At 38.0% G+C, this 18,202-nt stretch overlaps 1 protein-coding gene across 2 annotated transcripts in view; it reads left to right on the top strand.

Annotated features, from left to right (window-relative positions):
* Positions 1-18,202, top strand: part of KHDRBS3 (KH RNA binding domain containing, signal transduction associated 3) — a 92,617-nt gene that overhangs the window by 37,757 nt on the left and 36,658 nt on the right. For both annotated transcript variants that reach the window (XR_007630060.1, XM_050324939.1), the window contains exons 4-5: positions 2,616-2,762; positions 8,924-9,063. Coding sequence is in view for 1 of the 2 variants with exons in the window: in XM_050324939.1 (XP_050180896.1) it covers positions 2,616-2,762; positions 8,924-9,063 (287 nt within the window). In the remaining variant the exon portion in view is untranslated. The remainder of the gene's footprint in view (positions 1-2,615; positions 2,763-8,923; positions 9,064-18,202) is intronic.

Below are 18,202 nucleotides of genomic sequence, written 5' to 3'. Positions count from 1 at the left end.
ATTAGCTTTTCATTAGTCAGTGCTGAGACGCCTTCTCTTTGGCACCACAGGCTCTCATATGCCTATAGGAGAGTAAAAAATGTCTGACTCAGTTCTGAATTTCTGTATTCTGTTACAAGATTGCTTTTATGTTGTAACTACGCAGGAATAACTTAAACGCTCCACCCCATTTGGTTATTCAAATGTTACCAATAGTTTGGAGACTGGTGTAGGCCTTTCAACAACTTGTGTATTCTAAATGGTTTATAAAATCTGACAGAACCATGTTTAAGGTAACATTTAAAATAGATGTCAGAACATGTAGAAATTTAAAGCCTAAGTCAAAGGCAGTGTAGTGAAGATAAAGGACAGCACTATGAGCATATTTTGATAAATGCTGCTATTCAACTTGTGTTTCTTCATGGCTTGTCAAGTAGGGTGAAAAGCAAGAGAGTCTATAGGTACAGTAAAATAGTGTTAGCACTCTGCTTTGTTCTGGACCATGAAGATATGCCAAGAAATACAGGAGCACAAGGTACAAAGCAAATAGGGTAAGGTTTCTCTGGGGTAAGCTTTCTCATAGGGCTCCCAGAGTGCAGTACTGCAGAGATGTGTCTGTACTAGAACTTGAAGTTAAATCATAGTTGAGCTCTTTGGTGTGATCAATTTGGTGCAAGAAAATGGAGATTTAAATGACAGATTTTAAAAAAACGTGTTGTCTTTTATCTTCCTTGTTCCATATCAGGTTCTCCTTCATCCTTTCAGCAGCTCTCACATGCTCATGGCAATAGAATTAAACTAATGCCTGTCTTGGCCAGCCAAGCAGCATCCACATGCAGCAGGTGCCAACCAAGCCAATGCAAACTTGCCAAGTGATGGCAGGTAGAGGATATTGTGGGAGCTAAAAATGCTGTCAGAGGGGGATACTGGAATGGAAACAAATTGTGGCTTTTGTGTTGTTCATTATGGGAAATGAAAACAAACCCCATCCCTGAAATGCTTAGTGTGTCCCAAAGGTTAGGAGATGTAGGCCAGTGAGTGAGTTCACTCTCATTTGTGTGCTGTTAAGAGCTGTGGAGAGTAGAGTGCTCATAGAATATCCTGAGTCAGAGGTTACATGGATCATCAAGTCCAACCTCTGGCATGGCAAGTAATTGAGGAAGTAATGGAAGTGTTACCAAGTTATGGTACAGAACTAAAAAAAAATACATTAAAAAATCAAATTGAACTTTGCAAAAAAAGAGGATAAAATTACTTTAAAAGTTTGCTTATGGGCATGATTTTAGAAAAACCTGCATTAAAATTTCTTATGCTTTGTTAAAATTGCTGACTTAAATGTTTTGGTTACCATAGGAAATTGTAACTTTTCTATTGCTTATTGCTGTTACCAGGCAAGTTGATAAACACAGAAGGGAAGTTTCTTAGCACTGTTTTCTGCACAAACTGCACAGTGACTTTTTTCTTTCTTACCTTTAGGAAAAAGGAACAGGGAAGGCTTGATGCAGGTGTATGCCCAAAAAAAGTGTGCGGGGAACTCAACTGATGAAAACATGTAGTTTCCAGTGCTAGTGATGCCTCATGTTTTGAGTAACTGGGCTATAAAGATTTAAGTGAAAAACAGTTCCTATCAAAACTAAATATTTGGGCTGTGATGTTTATATTAGGTTACTTCCTATTTTTAAGATCTGTTACTTGTATTTACAAAATAATGGGTTTGCTAATAATCTAATCCTGACCTCTTGCTGTGGGTGCAAACATCCTCACAGTTAAAGATGAATCATGATGACAGGAGCCTTGTTTATGGAAAGAGAAATTAAGTCACATATAAACCTCAACTCATAATTAAGGAGTATGCAGGGGGAGATATTTCAACTATTGCTGCAGCTATAATTTTAGTAATCTAAAGGGGGAAATGCTTACCTGGTGCTTGTGAAATACAGTGAGCTGCAAGGGAGCTTCAGTTTTTTTAGGCAGCAGAACTGGTAAGTATTTGATATAATGCTACCTGGTGAAGCAATGAAATTATTTCTAATGGTGGTTTTATCACTTGGACCTGTCAGATAGGGGCAGCCCATCAGAGACTAGCAAATTATGTCCTTTCAGTCTGTGAACATTTTGCATGTGAATGTATTTGAGAACTACATTAAACTCAGAGCTTCTCACTCATTGAAGTGGGTTGAGTGAAACAGGATAAAAGAAATAAGCTCTCTTCTGAAATAGCCAGTGAACTCTTCTTGCTGATGTCCTCTTCCCTTGTCTCATATGCTCTTAGTTTTATATCCAAGTAGCACAGTTTTGTGCTCTCATGGGATAGAAATTTCAGTGAGAGCAGAAAATAAGTATCAGAGCAGTGTAGTAATACCAAGATTGAAATAATGGTGATAAAAGAATCTTTTCAGTGTCTTCTACATGAAACTGGTGCACTTGGGAAAACACCTGGGAGCATTCTCCCTTGTGGTACAGTTTCTGCATGTGAATGAAAGGTACTGAGTCTTACTTCCTGTTGCTTTCTTATTTGTAGACATCTGAATGTAGTGAATAGTATCTGCAAACTCCTCTGGAACAACTTTGATACTTGCATTAGTATGTTTTAAAACAAGAAGGTATAAAACCACCCTTTTTTTTTTATCTTCTAGGAGGAAGAGTTGAGAAAAAGTGGAGAGGCAAAGTATTTCCACCTAAATGATGACCTGCATGTTTTAATTGAAGTATTTGCTCCACCTGCAGAAGCATATGCCAGAATGGGACATGCACTGGAAGAAATCAAAAAGTTCCTCATTCCTGTTAGTATTTCTTTTTTTAATGAGAATTCTGGTAGTCTTGAGTGAGAAATGTTATCTAAAATTGAGCAAGCTTGTCTAGTTGAAGGTGTCAGGGAGGTTGGAACTAGATAATCTTCAAGGTCCCCTCCAGCCCAAACCATTCTGTGAACAGTGAACAATATTGGTCAGGCCATGTTACTTAATTTACTTCACTTGTGAGAGAAATGGTAATGTTTACAAATACGTTTTCATTTTGATATAGACAGTTAAAAGTTGAATCTGTAACTGTCTATACACTTATCTCATGATATGACCTGTAGTAAAAGAGCAACTTATTCTTGCTTAACTGGTCATGTGCAAAGTATCTAAGTCTAAAAATAGTTGTGAAAACATGCAAAATGTGGGGCTTTTCTATGTTCTTGGTACATGGGAAGCATCAGCATATGGCTCTGTTACACTAAGAATGAGTGAATTTGAAGTTGTAGTACTTCTCACCCATAATCCTGGTTTAGTGTGCAGTGATGAGAATCAATACAATTTTATCTTGTATCTTTATTTTTATCATGAAGGTAGTGATATTTGAGTTGTACTTGTCTTCTGGTGTATGCTTCAGCTTGGCATGTATGGATGGGTAAATGAAATCCTATTTCCAGTACAAGTTTGTACTCCAGGTTTGGGATTTATCTAGGTAATGGATTTCTAGCGTCTTTCTGCAGAAGACAACTTTACTTCCTTCTCATGTAAGGACCAGTTTCACTGCTTTGCAATATTAAACTGCTTGGATCAATCCAAACTCTCTTAGGAAGCTGGGATACTTTAGGTGATGTCACTCTGTGGAGTTCCTAACTATTAGCTCTTCAGTGAGCATTCTTCAGTCTATTGGTGATTTAAGGAATGAGTATAGAAAGCAAAGCTTTCTCAAGGTGCATCAGCTTTTGTTTATTTTTACTGCTGGCAATGTTATCCAAGTGTCTTGATTTGTGTCACATCTTGGAAGTGTGGGAGACTTGGCTAAGGAAACTTGACTAAGGCATATATCACCATATAAATGTTAGATAGGAATCAGTGTAGGTGTATTGGGGACCAGCTGGGGGTGTCTGTTGTGCAGCCACTGCAACCTGTTGGTAGAAGTGGCAGCTGCATTCTAGGGTGGAGCAGTTGGTGCTGATGACCCAAGAGTGCTCCTGTGTGCATTTTGGGGATGGTAGTTTGTACCTAACCTAGTTTAGAGCCATGTGACCACACAGAGTGGTTGGGCACTGGAAGAGGCTTCCCAGAGAAGTGGTCATAGCACCAAGCCTGACAGAGTTCAAGGGGTATTTGGACAAATGCTCTCAGGCACATGGTGTGATTCTTGGGGTTATCCTGTACAAGACCAGGAGCTGAACTTAAAAATCCCTGTGGGTCCCTTCCCACTCAAAATATTCTATGAAACTAAGTCCCCAGGTGACTGGATTTGTGTGCTCCTGGGTTGTTTCTTCTGACCTGCTTTTGTCTGAATGAAAGGTAGTTCATATGTCCCAATACTGCTGCATTGCATGATCCAAAGGAGAAGTGATGATCATCAGGAGGTTCACTAGGAATACATGCTGGTTAGAAATAACACTAATGTAGATGCACCTTGAGACAGTTCAAAACCAAAGAGATGTCCTGGGAATTATTTTCTCATGTTATAAAGAATCAAACACCACATTGTAGCTTGGTCTGCAGGTTCCAAATGGCTTTTCTTTTGAGTGTGAAAAGAGGTAAATAAGCACACTACTTCTCAAACATCCTAACTTGTTAGATAGGGGATACTCAACAGAGTATTTGTAGGAATGCTGGGCTGTCACTGTGTCAAAGATTACTGTATTTGCATGATTCATGGTTTAATGGTGTGAAGAGATAAGGGAAAATTAAGTTCTTGACTGTTCTAGTGAGCAAACAGCTGCTTTCTTTTTAGGTGGAAATATGCTCAGTTTGATAAGTGCTTTTGCATGTGCTGGAAGTAAGGATATATCTGATCCTCCTGCCCCCTTTCATCAGAGATCTTATTTTTCTTCATTGGGCTTGATTTCTCTAATGTTGTCATAAAGGAAGTAAGCTTATCAAAACCTGGTCATTACTCTGCTAAGCCAGGAGAATTACAGACTGATAATGAGCAATTCCATTCACTGGGTGTGCACTTTTCCATCTCGGTTTTTGATCATTGCCACTTTATTGTACTGAGCTGAACTGATGCCATGTAATCTTTTCTGAACTATGGGATCAAGCCAACACTGTCTTAATTTCCCTTTGGCTTTTCAAATGTAATCTTATCAGAATGGCTCTAAATGCCTTAATCTCTTCTGCCTGTGCCCCCCCTGCAGCAGCCACTGAAGGAAGCAGTAAGGAACAGCTTTTTCCTCTCTAGAACTACTGTTTGATTTACTACTGCTGAATGCAACTTGATTTTTATTTTCTGAAAGGTCTGTAGTGGCTTTTTTAGGACATTGTTTGGTTTAGTTCAGACAAGTCCTGCTATGAGTATGTATGATTATGATCGTAATTGATGTTCTCCTCACAATGTAAGCTAACTATGCCTTCCTACAATTTTAAATAGTGGCCCTGCTTTATGAATATGGTTATTGTTCAGTTTGCAGTTCAATCCTGAAGATAAAAATCACATTTGGGGCTAGAATGCAGGACACAAAATATCCTTGTGGTAGCTGACTATAGCAAAAATGCTTCAGCCTCTCTTACTGGATTTTGGATCCATAGTTGAGCACCTTTGCATTGAAGTTCAGCCTCAAGCAGCTGCAGTGGTGTAATTTCCTTTAAACTATTGGCATAACTCAAACACAGGATTTTTTTGGCTGAACTTGCCAATGTTGCCTTGACTCTCACCAGTCTTCTGCGGGTGGAGTTGTGGCTTCTGACTTCAAGTATATTATTTGTCTTCCTTTAAATTAGCCAATCACTTTGTTCTGGCCAGACCCTCTGGTCAGCACCCCGTTTGATTATTGTATTGGTGGGTGTTGTGCTTGATATGAATTATCTCAGAATTACTTCTTTCAGGACAAAAAACCAGGTATTTTCAACCTCACCTTCCCCTGGTTCCTAAATTATACCATGATTTCAGGGCCAGGTTGAATGGGGTCCTGAGCAACCTGGTCTAATGGAAGATGTCCCTGTCCGTGTCAGGGAGGTTGGAACTAGATGACCTTTAAGGTCCTTTCCTTCCCAAACCATTTTGTGATTCTATGATAGCTGTGGTTTTAGGCATTAGAATTTTCCTCAGTCTATTTTGTGGGTTTTTTGTTAATTTAGACTATTGCTTAATTTTTGATTAGTGGCTGCCATTTCTTTTGACAGCTGCAGCACTAATTTTCCTTTTCTGTTAGCTGCCAGAATTATTTTCCTTGTCTTTAAAGCAAAGTATAGAAGATATGTCTTTGAGAGAATGATATGTAGCAGTTACAACAACAATTTACAAGTTTTTCCTGTAGTCTGTTTACCTTCTGCATATTGGGTTTGTAAGATGTGGTGATGAAATATCATTTAATGGCATTTGGATGAGCTTGGTGACCTTTGGAAACTCTCTGACTTTTCCTTAAAAAAAAAAAAAGGTGGCTGGAAACTTGGTAACAATTGATTGTTTACCAGGGTAAAGATCTACTTGAGGATTTTGCAAAGCTGCAGAGAGTTTTGTAGAGATCTGTCCTAACATTATATAAAAACAGTGGCTTTACTAATAGTTTGAGTGATAGATCAAAATAAGGTCTTAAGTTAGTGATCCCAAGGAGAGCAACTACCAATGTGTTGATCTGGCTGGGCGAAAATTGTAGATAAAACTTAAAAGAATATTGTTTAGTTGGATCGTGTAAGTAATTCTGTCTGGGATTAAAATCTCTTACATGTGTCTTGATGTAGCCATTCATACACCCTGAACATTTGTGGAAGACCGTATTTAGTTAGAATGGGGAATGTATTCATAAAATGAGTACATCTGTTCAATTGAAATTCAGCAGCAGCATTAGACTGAAATTCAAGTGTTGCCACTGCTGAAGCTGTACAGAGGAGGAGTGCAGTCTGAAAGGTTTCCATGCCCATCTTCTCTTCTAGGTGAGAAAAAGATTGTCTCTTCAATTTGACTTGCATGGTACTGTTTTCCAGCAGAGAGTATTCATAAATTGACCATCTGTTACTTTTAATTGAAGAATCCATTTCAGAGTCTAATGTTTTAACATTACTTCTTACCGTGGCTTCCTTGTACTGCCCCTTCGCTCCATATCCTCCTGCTGCCTCTGGCATGGGTGATAAGGACCATGTTTTCTGTTCTGTGCTTTGCACAGTGGAGCCCTTGTCTGTGATCTAAGGCTGCTGCTGTGCTAGTAATGTGCTGCAGGAAAATGACAGCATCAGGGAGGAAAATAAAAAAAGGACCCAACATGCAGAGTGCAACCCAAGCACATCTTTACTTAGGAATTAAATGAAATAATATAAAATGATCAAAGGTATTTTTCCAGGAGTCCAATTCTGAAAAGGATATTTTGTGGAGAAGTTATAAAGGGCATCTCTGATACAGACTGGCAGAACTTTGGTACCTGTATGTTGGTGATACAGTTCCTTGGCATTTTTTGTCAAGATCAAAGTTTTGTTCTATACATTACATAGAATTTTGCATTCATAAGCCACTTCTGATCCAGCAAAAAATATGAAGTGGGTTTCTGTAACTAGTTGGCCAGAAGAGTGTTCAGTTTCCTGGTTCTAGTCTGCTCTGTGTGATGGATTGGTTGGGTATTGAGTCCTGGCTGTTTAGTAATGGAATCTGTTTCTCAAAAGCTTCAATTATGCTACTTGAAACAGTTAATTCAATCTTCAAGACCTTTTTCTTCATGTTTGCTAGTTGATTTCTGCTGCTAAGTAGGAGATGATCTCAGGTGGGCATCTTGAAGTTAAATTTCAGAACCTGTTCAAGCCAGCTTGGACAAAATGATATTGAAGTGCCACTTTTAATATTAGTAACTCTCTCCAGCAATGGCATGGAAAGGAGAACTTATTTTTGTTTGTAGAAATCTAGGAGAAGCAGAATGTTTCAAGGATAATTGAGATATTTGAATTCATGAAAGTTTTAATCTGCTTTCAATCCAGGATTATGTTTTAGAATTGTCTCTAAGACTAGCTGACAGTCTTTTCCTACGTGTCTAATGAATAAATGTAATAAACTCAGATCTGCAATTAGATGCAGATTCTTTGTTTTGTAATTGAATTGAAAAAATTTTTAAGATGGGAGGATTTGTAGAAGGTAAGAGCTGTTGTATCAGAAGTATCACTCCATTCCTATGGGAGGACCTATTAATGTTTTGGCAGTTTCTATGAATGCACATTCAGTAAAATATTTCTTTGATTCACCTTTATGGGTACATTCTTTTTGTTAACTTGGAGCAGAGGAGAAGATAGAAAAATGTGTAGCTCAAGAGTTCAGTGTTGTATCTGTTTTATTCCTGTGGGATGTGCTTGTTTTGGAGGTTGGCTCAAGGTCCCTGAAAGCTGTGTTTGACAAGGACCATATTAATTCCATGTATAATAACTTGAACTTTCTTTTTGCTAGACCTTTAGAATAGAGGTTTTGTGCAGACAGAAATAAGATATCTCCTCAGCTTCTTTACTGTTGCATATTATAGAATTTAATTTTTGAGCTCTTTCTTTAGATAATGTTACATGTGTGTATTGACTGAATGTCCTTGTTTGTTCTTTAACTCCTTATTTTAAAGGTGTGGATATCTAATCTATTCCTTCATTTTCATGGACTCTCTCAACAGTGCATTTGAATCACCAGGCAGTGGGATTTTTCCTGCTTTTAATGCACAACCATTCTACATCTGGAACTACAAACAAGATCTCAGTTCAGAATATCAGACCTTGATTTTTTTGTTGTTTCCTCCTATCTCTGCAACATTTTAAAATTACCATTGTAACTGGTAAAATTATATAGAAATAACATGCAAAGGGAAAGAAACATGCCTGAGCAAAAATGGCCAGTAATATGTAGAATTTTAAAGTAATATTGTGACTGAGTAATATTCCTATCTTACTATGCCTATTAAACTTTTTCAGTGGGATGTTCAGCTTTTTAAGAGGAAGCTTTCAGGAGCAGTGTTTGCTGGGAGTGATGGGTGAACAGTTTTGGTTTTTTTCTCACTCTATCCTCCCTGTTTTAGGACTACAACGATGAAATCAGACAGGCACAGCTTCAAGAATTAACATATTTAAATGGTGGTTCAGAAACTGCAGAAGTTCCAGTCGTTCGTGGAAAAGCATCTATTCGAGCAAGAGGAGTGCCAGTTCCTGCTTTGTCCAGGTAAGTGGAATTTCATTGGAATGTACTTGTGTTAGGCTTCTCCCTTGAAACACAATTTCTCCCCAGAGTTGAACAGTAAAATACAGGAAGGACTCCCAGAATAAGAGTTAAAAGATCAGGGAAACAGCCTTGATTTATTGTTAGTCTAACGAGTTTGGACCAAATTAACAGTGGTGCTGGATTTTGTCTTGTGACACTTGAATGCTACCCTTGAAGCAACGTTCATCATCCAAGGTGTTCAACCTTACTGTGAGCATCTTGACTTGCAACCTTGAGTTACTCCTTAGATGTGTGTGGGGTCTGTCTTTGGGCCCTGTGGAGTTCACTGCTTTGAAAAACTGGTAAATCTGAATATGAATTTCTTACAATATCTCTAACAGAACATATGTATTCCTTTTTTACTGTATTGCTAAGTTTTCATAGTCATGATGAAGTGATATAGAAGCGCTCTGGAGTCTGAGTGGCACTTACTTTGTGAAAAGCGGTGCTTGTTTGATTCAGGAATAAGCGAAGTCTGCTGCTTTTTGCTTTGTTTTTCTTTGTCACAGGAAATGTGTTACTTTTACTCTAGCATCCCCTTTCTTCCTTGCAGTACTGAGATGACAGTTTCAACTCCTTCGAGTCCTGAAGTGTGAAAACAAAAACTAAATAAAGTTCATAACTGTTTGTGTTGCAGTTCAGAGTTTTGTGGCTGCAACAACTAAGTGTGACTGTTTTCTGTGGTAAACTATTTTTTTCAGTTGTGGCTAGAGATTTTGTCAGTGCGACTTGAAACTCACATTTCAGCTTCTAAAATAATTAAAAAATAATACTAAGAAGTGTTTTACCTCATGATAAAAGCATGTTAGAAGAACCAGCACTAAGAAAATACTACATTTGTACAGTTCTACTTAGTTATATGTATCTTGATAATGGTTGCAAATGCAATGCTGAGTGAATCCTAATTTCAAGAACTTATACTTACTGTAGGTTATGTCCTGTGAGAAAAAAGTTCTCTCAATCAACAAATTTTTGTCCTTGTATGAAGTAATACTGTGTAATATAAATATTCTACTCTTCTTGATTTTTATGTTCTGAGTAGTGGTAATTATATACAAAGTTTCACCTCTTTATCACTGTAATCAGCTAAAAGTATGAAAGTACTTTCAAATTAGAGACCTCATTTGATTTTAGAGGGCTTTTTTGCAAATTTTATTTCAGTTCTTAGCTGTTTGTAACTTGGCTGTGGGTGCCTGTAATGGCTCTGCTACACATACATTTGCAATGCTATTTCAAGTTTATTTAATTTTTCATGTCCTTCAGCTATTTCTGCGATACAGAAATTGTTTGGTCTGATCTTATTGCTGAAACTTGATAACTGATTTCCTGCTAGTACCTAGTACATGCATATGTAAATAACTTTTTGTAGTAGTGCATTTCTAACATGGCTAGATTCTATCCTCTAGATTTTGGGAAATTATCTTTCCAAATCTGCATTTTTAAGCAAGAGATACATGCTGTTACATAGCTCACAGTATGCCTTGTAGTTGACCTACAATAAAAATTATCTTCAGGGTAAATTTAAGTGTTATTAGTCTTTGGTTTGGACATGACAGTAAAAGGTTGAGGTTCTGTCATTGCTATTTCTTATATATCTTCTAAAGAAAAGGGAATGTTGGTTTGTTTGACTTGTCCTTGCTTTAAGGCTTGTCTTAAACTCCCAAGATTTTTTGCCCTAAAACAGAAGCTTTTATCATATTCCTGAAATGAAATTCAGTGCTATTGCTACTGAGATTCTACAGCCATTGAGCTGGAGATCTCAAACTCAGTTACAATGCTCTGATTCTTTTTTAACATAAGTGGATTTCAGTGAGAAATACTTTTGTTGAAGCAAAGCTTTAAAGGCTTTGTCTCAGTGTTGGATGAAACAGTTTCAATAGAAAGCATCCCTAGGACATCCAGAAGAGGTTGAAGCAAAGCCTCAGAAAACTTTTAAAATGAAGTCTAAACATCTGATCCTAACCTTTCTTTGTAATCTAGGGAATGGTTTTAAGATACCAACCTTGATACATGAAACATCCTGTTGAGGATAGAATATATGAGTATGTTTAAGTTCCCATAATAAAGGCTTTTTAAGCCTTTATTACTCCTGAATAGTTTCAGTTAAAAAGAGTACTAAGTCATGCTTTTTTTGCTCCTTATCAGACATGTTGAAACTGGAGATAATGCATCTTATCAAATCTATTTTTAGCTCCATGACAATTTTATTTTGTAGAAAACAATAAATTTGTGCTTGCATACAAAAATTTCAACTTTCCTGTATGCGGTAAATAATTTCCTAATGATCGTGATCTTTATTTTTTCTCTGGCTTGTTCCAGATTTTCTTGACTAAATTTTTATGACTCTAGAGCCAAGTAAGGTTTTGAGGGTGAGTGGATGGAATTTGTTCTAGAAGGGTTGTGTGTGTTTTGAGCTTTGCCTTTAGGAATGATCTTGGAGCTTCTTCCTTCTTCCCCTGCCTTGCCCCCCAGTTTTTGTCCCTAATGCTGATAAAGATGACCTTCAGATGTAATCACAACACTGTTTTCTGTAATGTTTATACTGAGCACTTAACCTCTTAGCATACCTGTTTCTTCTCTACAACAAGAAGGGAAGGTGATGAAAGTCTGGGTTTCTTTCCTTTGTTTTTATTATAAACTGATGATGTTCCTAATTTTGGGGTTTTCTTTGAGGCAACTATATAAAATGATCATAGTGGCTGCTTTTTAATTTATTATGGTAGCAAACTAAGAGGATCCATGGCGTTTAATGTGGTACTGTTACGGTGAGAAGCTAGAGACGTAACTCTTTCAGAATCAGTGTTTCTTTATTGCATTTTTATTCACATCCTGAATCAGTGCAAAATAAATAACACAACCAAAATGTGATTTAAGACTTATGATTAACTAAAGACTCAAAGTAGACATGTTATTATAGTGGCAGATGGCTCTGCCCATGGCAGTTAGGTTAGAACTAAATGCTCTTTAAGGTCCCCTCCAACACAAACCCTTCTATGATTCTATATATGATAATGTACACCTCTAAGGATGTTTTACAACAGAAGTAGCATTTACTTTCAGAAAAGTCACATTTTTATTTTAAGAACAAAAATAAGACTTAAGGATCCCTCAATTGTGACTCCAACTAAGATGTCTTAGAAATGTGGCATTCTAGAGGATGATAATAAGTCTATGGCTAAAGATTCCCTGATACGTTGGGGTGGCGCATGGGGAACCACTTCATGCCATTCTACACCTAGAAATCACTGCTAGAATCACAGAATGGTTTGGATTGGAAGGGGCCTTAAACATCATCTAGTTCCAGTCTCCTAATCATGGGCAGGGACACCTTCCACTAGATGAGGTTGCTCAAAGCAAAATTGAAACATGAACACACACATTTTCAAATAGAAGTGTGAAATGAAGCTTTCTTAAGAGTGTTAGCTTCGATGGTGACTCATTAAAAAAAGAGAAAGATAAGACAGAAATACAACCTCTGCTATCTACAAAAATATTTGCTGTTTAGGGAACATTGAATGTAGCTGGCAGTGCTCAAAGGAAGAAAATGTATCAACATCTGGTAACTAAATTTGTTAGATCTATTTATTGAACAGTCTAAATCCTTGCAGATGTTATAGAACTGTGAATGCTGAAACTAAAGAATTCCAAGTGTTCCCTCATTGAATGATATAGTGTTAGGGAACTTGTTCTAAATTTTACAGGTGTTTTTCTTTTAAAGCTGTTCTTCTGTTTAGTACTTCTGGGGGGAGATACTGAAAAGGATCTTTGAAAATTTTTGTTTGACTGAAAGAAAGTGAAGGAAGGCCATGAACTGACTCCAGTTGTGACTTCATGATTGGAGTAACTTTAGTAACTTAAATATGCAGTAAAAGGTGAAACCTGAAGTAAAAATCAGCATGATTTTAGAGCAAAGAAAGTGGTGCATGAGACAATAACATAGCTGAGGGCAGATGGAGAGGAGTATCGGTGAGATGCTACTGTGGTCAAGGGAAGTAACTTAGTTTGCTGGAAACAAATCCTTGAAATGTCATGCAGCAGGAAAGCTATGACACAGTCACCATCACAGAAACATGGTGGGATAACTCTCGTGACTGGAGTGCTACCGTGGGTGGCTACAAGCTCTTCAGAAGGGACAGGCAAGCAGGACAAGTGGAGGGGTGGCTCTCTATGTTAGAGAGTCTCTTGACTCTGTAGAACTGAAGGTCAGTAATGATGAGGTTGAGGGCCTGTGGATCAGAATCAGGGGGAAGGCCAATAAGGCTGATATTCTGGTGGCCGGTCACTAGTGTGTCCCCCAGGGAGATCAGTGTTGGGTCCAGTTCTATTTAATATCTTTACTGATGATTTAGATGAGGGCATTGAGTCCACCATTAGTAAATTTGTAGCTGACACCAAGCTGGGGGGAGGTGTCAATTACCTGGAAGGCAGGAGGGCTCTGCAGAGGGACCTGGACAGACTGGAGAGTTGGGGTGATTCCAGTGGGATGAGATTCAACAAGGCCAAGTGCCAGGTCCTGCACTTTGGCCACAACAACCCCCTGCAGAGCTGGGCACAGAGTGGCTGGAGAGCAGGCAGGCAGAAAGAGACCTGGGAGTTTGGATTGACAGGAGGTTGAACATGAGCCAGCAGTGTGCACAGGTGGCCAAGAAGGCCAATGGCATCCTGGCCTGCATCAAGAACAGTGTGGCCAGCAGGAGCAGGGCAGTGATCCTTCCCCTGTACTCAGCACTGGTGAGGCCGCACCTTGAGTATTGTGTTCAGTTCTGGGCCCCTCAGTTCAGGAAGGATTTTGAGGTGCTGGAGCAGGTCCAGAGAAGAGCAACGAGGCTGGTGAAGGGACTTGAGCACAAGTCCTGTGAGGAGAGGCTGAGGGAGCTGGGGTTGTTTAGCCTGGAGAAGAGGAGGCTCAGGGGTGACTTCATCACTCTCTACAACTCCGTGAGAGGAGGTTGTAGCCAGGTGGGGGTTGGTCTCTTCTCCCAGGCAATCAGCAGTAGGACAAGAGGGCACGGGCTTAAGCTCTGTCAGGGGAGGTTTAGGTTAAATATTAGGAAGAAATTCTTTACAGAGATCAGGCATTGGAAGAGGTGGTGGATTCTCTGTTCCTGGAGGTTTTTAAGATGAGACTGGATCTGGCACTTAGTGCCAGTGGTCTGATAACCACGGTGGTGTTGGATCAAGGGTTGGACCTGATGATCTCAGAGGTCTTTTCCAACCTGGCTGATTCTATGATTCTATGAAACACTGTGGGACTACTATAAAGTAGAAATGTTAAGTATTATTGCTAATAAAGGTCAAATAGAAAGTACTTAAATTGTATGAATTGGTAAAATGCTATTTTAGTGGGAATCAACAATTAGATTAGTACATGTGAATTACTTCTAGACACTTATGAATCTTTTGAGTCTAACATAGTATAATGTGTAAAAATGGTATTAGATTTTCTTAAGAATATTTTTCCCCGCATTAAACTCTTGATTCAAACAATATGTTAATCACAAAATACAAGACTTAACTAATAGTTTAACTGGTACAATAAAGATATACTTTCCAGCATATACCATTTTCTGTCATTGCTAGTGTTTACAAATCACTTTAGCACCTTCTGACACTTTTGTTATAGGCTTTTTCTTGCCTCCTCTGATGTATGTTTGATAGCTTTATAGCAATTGTGCTTCAATTATTCTTTTTATTTTCCTCATATACTAAAGTGCGAGTATAAGTGATGAAATAATGTGGTGGGAGAAGTCAGGTTCCAACAAAAATAGTTTTCATGATACCTTCAAGGGATGATATGACATGTGAGTTAAATTGGACTATTCTTCCCATTTTATAGTGAATTACTAAATGAGTTACTTAATATTAAATGAGTTACTGGGATTTACTTTATTTAGTCTAGTCCATGGTACCCAGATATAAGAAATTACTTCTTTAATGCAAAGTCTACAAGTTAGTTACCCAGCACCGGGAGTAAAATTATTCAGAATTAAGCTGTCTAAATTTTCTGTATGTTTAATGGGGAAGAGTTAACTTCCTTCACTGGATTCACCCCTGCCAGCTGAATAAATTCAGGAAAATCAAAGCCAAAGTGTTGATAAAGATGAAACAAATATTTAAAATTCTCTCAAAACCATAATAATCAAGCAGTAAAATGTTTCTTTGAGGGCAGGACACAATGGTCTCAAGTGCATAGATGGTCATTTTGTCACTAAAGCATGTCTGGAAGTGACCATAACAGCACCTGGCTAGAAGGTAGGATTTGCTGAGTGTTTAATGTCTATTTAACTATTAGTGTGTGTTTAATAGAAATTACAGTTAATAGGTACTTAAAAATGTAGCAAAAAGGCAATCAAACAGTGTCCCCTGTGATGCTTCAGTACTTGTGCATTTGCAGTATCATACATCTGAGGGATTACTGGCAAGGACCTCTTTATTTCATGTGTCCTGAAAATAAAACACCTTCTAACTCTGTTTCAAAGTATTTACACAGCTGAAGTACTCAAAGTTTGGAGACAGACATGTGGGAGGTTCAGTGCTCATTTGTGCACACCATTATCCTGGATATATTGGCAGTCTCAACACCAAAAGATGTTCTTTTGGGTACTGGGTTATAGAGGACCAAAAGACTTCTGAAAGGGCCGGAGGTGACAGCATGGTAGTGAGGAGGGAAAATAAAGACAAAAAGACCTTTCTTGTATTTTGGAATATGAGCAGGTAGTCAAAGCTGACATGGGCTGACAAATGACTGTTTTGATAACTTGCAACTTGTTATAAAGTTTTTATAAAGAAAATAAAACTAGTCAGTAGGCTCTTAGCAGGGACCAAGAGTTGGTGATGGCAGCTGAACTTCAGGTTGCAGCATGATGTCCTTGGGCAAAGAAGCAAGCAGTGACAGGGGTCTAGGAGCCATGATAAGTTTGATTTGATGGTAAGGTATCTCTGTGAATGTGATAAAACAGAGCTGAGATGTCTTGAGTTGGTTGAAATATGTAGAAGAGTTAATTAAATTTTAGTAGTTGCACCAAGGTTTTTTAATTCATAAGTGAGACAGTTGTAGAAGAGAAAGTGTAGAAAACAGACCCTCTGTGCAGTTTCTTCAGAGGCCTGAGAAGCAGGTAATTACTTCTAAAAAATAATTGATTAGGTGATGCAAAACCCAAGACAGTGAAAGAACAAAATTTCAAAATCAGCTTTATTCAATTTTGTTCTGTCCTGCCGGTGGTCACCAGAGAGATCAGCAGCTCCTGCTCCACTGCCCCTCTTGAGGAAGATAAGGGCACCCCTCAGCCTTCTCTATTCCTTTGTTTCCACTGGATCCATCAGATAAGCTTCAGCTGTCATTTCGATTATGAGTGCCTTATCTACTTAATTGTTCCTGATCTGTAAACTGTTCTGGACTGTGTCATCTTTGACATAATTTCTGCCCTTCCAGTTATTTTGGTTTTCTTCAAAATGAGGAAACAAGACTGCAAATATACACAGTTGACTAACGAAGTTGTATGTACTCTTCTTTTTTCTAATCTTCTTATTTTTCTAATATTTTCTATGATGTTCTACATATTCCAATATTTCTAATATTTTTTAATATTCTAATATGTATAATTTAACAACCTGACTTCTAGGCCGATCTTATTTCTAGATATAGCCATACAGCAGAACCTATTACTTCATATAATATTGGTATGTTTAAATTTATATATGCATATGTATTAACTCCCCAGTGTCCCCTCTTATAATTTGGGGAGGAGGGGTGCTATTTTCCTTTCTGAAACATTCAGATTGGGATTCAGCTACAGATTAAAGAGTAGGCATCTGAACCACTGTTGCAGTTTACAGAAAAACAATGCACTTTCTGTTCCTTTTGTTCCATAATTTGTCTCTAAAACACTGGCAGCACTATCCAGTGGATTACTTAAGAACAGCTCTTCCATGAGAACATTGTCTAGTCTTTTTTATTGTGCAGCAAAATCTTCATGTGTGCATACATATATACATTCATGTATACACATTGTTCTGCACTGGTGATTTAGGCTCACTCTGGAAGTTTTCCTGACTCTGGAAGGTTTGAAGGACTTTAGTTATCTCTGACCTGCTTTTATCAGTACTTTTTTTTTAATTAGCATTTTTCCTTTGAGGTTCGAGTTGGGTTCAGCCCTTCAAGTGATACCTCTTTAAAAACCTGTTCTAGCCTTACTGAGCCCCTTTTGCCCTTTCTCAGGCTTTTTCCTTTTTGACAATTTTGTATTTGCTCTGACTTCCCATAGAATTTGGCTCCCCCTATGATGTATATACATTTTACTCATTTAAATAGCTTTAAATGTAACTCTTGTAGCTCCCCTTTTCAATTTAAGCAACACCTGAGTTGATCTGTTGTTTGGATCTGTTCCTGTTCAAGTGGTTCCTCAATATTTTGAGTTTCTGTTCACTGTTAATGTCAGTCAAGCTTTATTTCCCTGATAACTTCCTAAAGGAACAACAGCTTAAAGTTTCTAAAAAATTACTGTTAGCATCATACCCTGACGTGACTCCAATCTCTGTGGTGATGATTGAACTCTCTGTCACTGGGTTTCCTTTCTTGGGGCCTTTCTAGTCTCTTCCAGCCTGGTGCAGTAACCATCTGAGTGGTGTAATACAGATCTGTACATCTCAGATTATTCATTCCTCCTACAGTAACTCCTAAAGTTATAAGTTAAAATCACAAATGATCTCATAAGAGAAATATTATTTCCCACCCATCACCATTCCACTAATAACTGTTTTTAGAAATGCAGAAAAGACCTCATGACATGGATCTGGTGTTCTCATTACTCCAAGAAGAAATCTATGCTAGCTTGAAAAACTGTACTTTTTTTCTTCCCTCAAATGTTTTTCAGTGCTTTTCTATGTTTTTCAGCATGTCCCATTTCCTGCTTTCACTTGCACCCTGTCTGAAGGATGCCATGATTATGCCTAGTGATTCTTGAATCTTTTTACTCACTTTTTTTTTTTTGGCTTGGTATTGACTATTGTCTGTGCCAATAGGTTCATTTCCCTTTCTTCAACTTCACTTGGAAAGTATCACATTTGCTATTTCTTTATATTACTTCAGCAGGCTGTGTCT

Source organism: Myiozetetes cayanensis, unplaced genomic scaffold (assembly GCF_022539395.1).
Source record: "Myiozetetes cayanensis isolate MyiCay16 unplaced genomic scaffold, myiCay2020 scf1, whole genome shotgun sequence".
Classification (NCBI taxonomy): Eukaryota; Metazoa; Chordata; class Aves; order Passeriformes; family Tyrannidae; genus Myiozetetes; species Myiozetetes cayanensis.
This window is presented reverse-complemented; position numbering and strand designations above follow the sequence as displayed.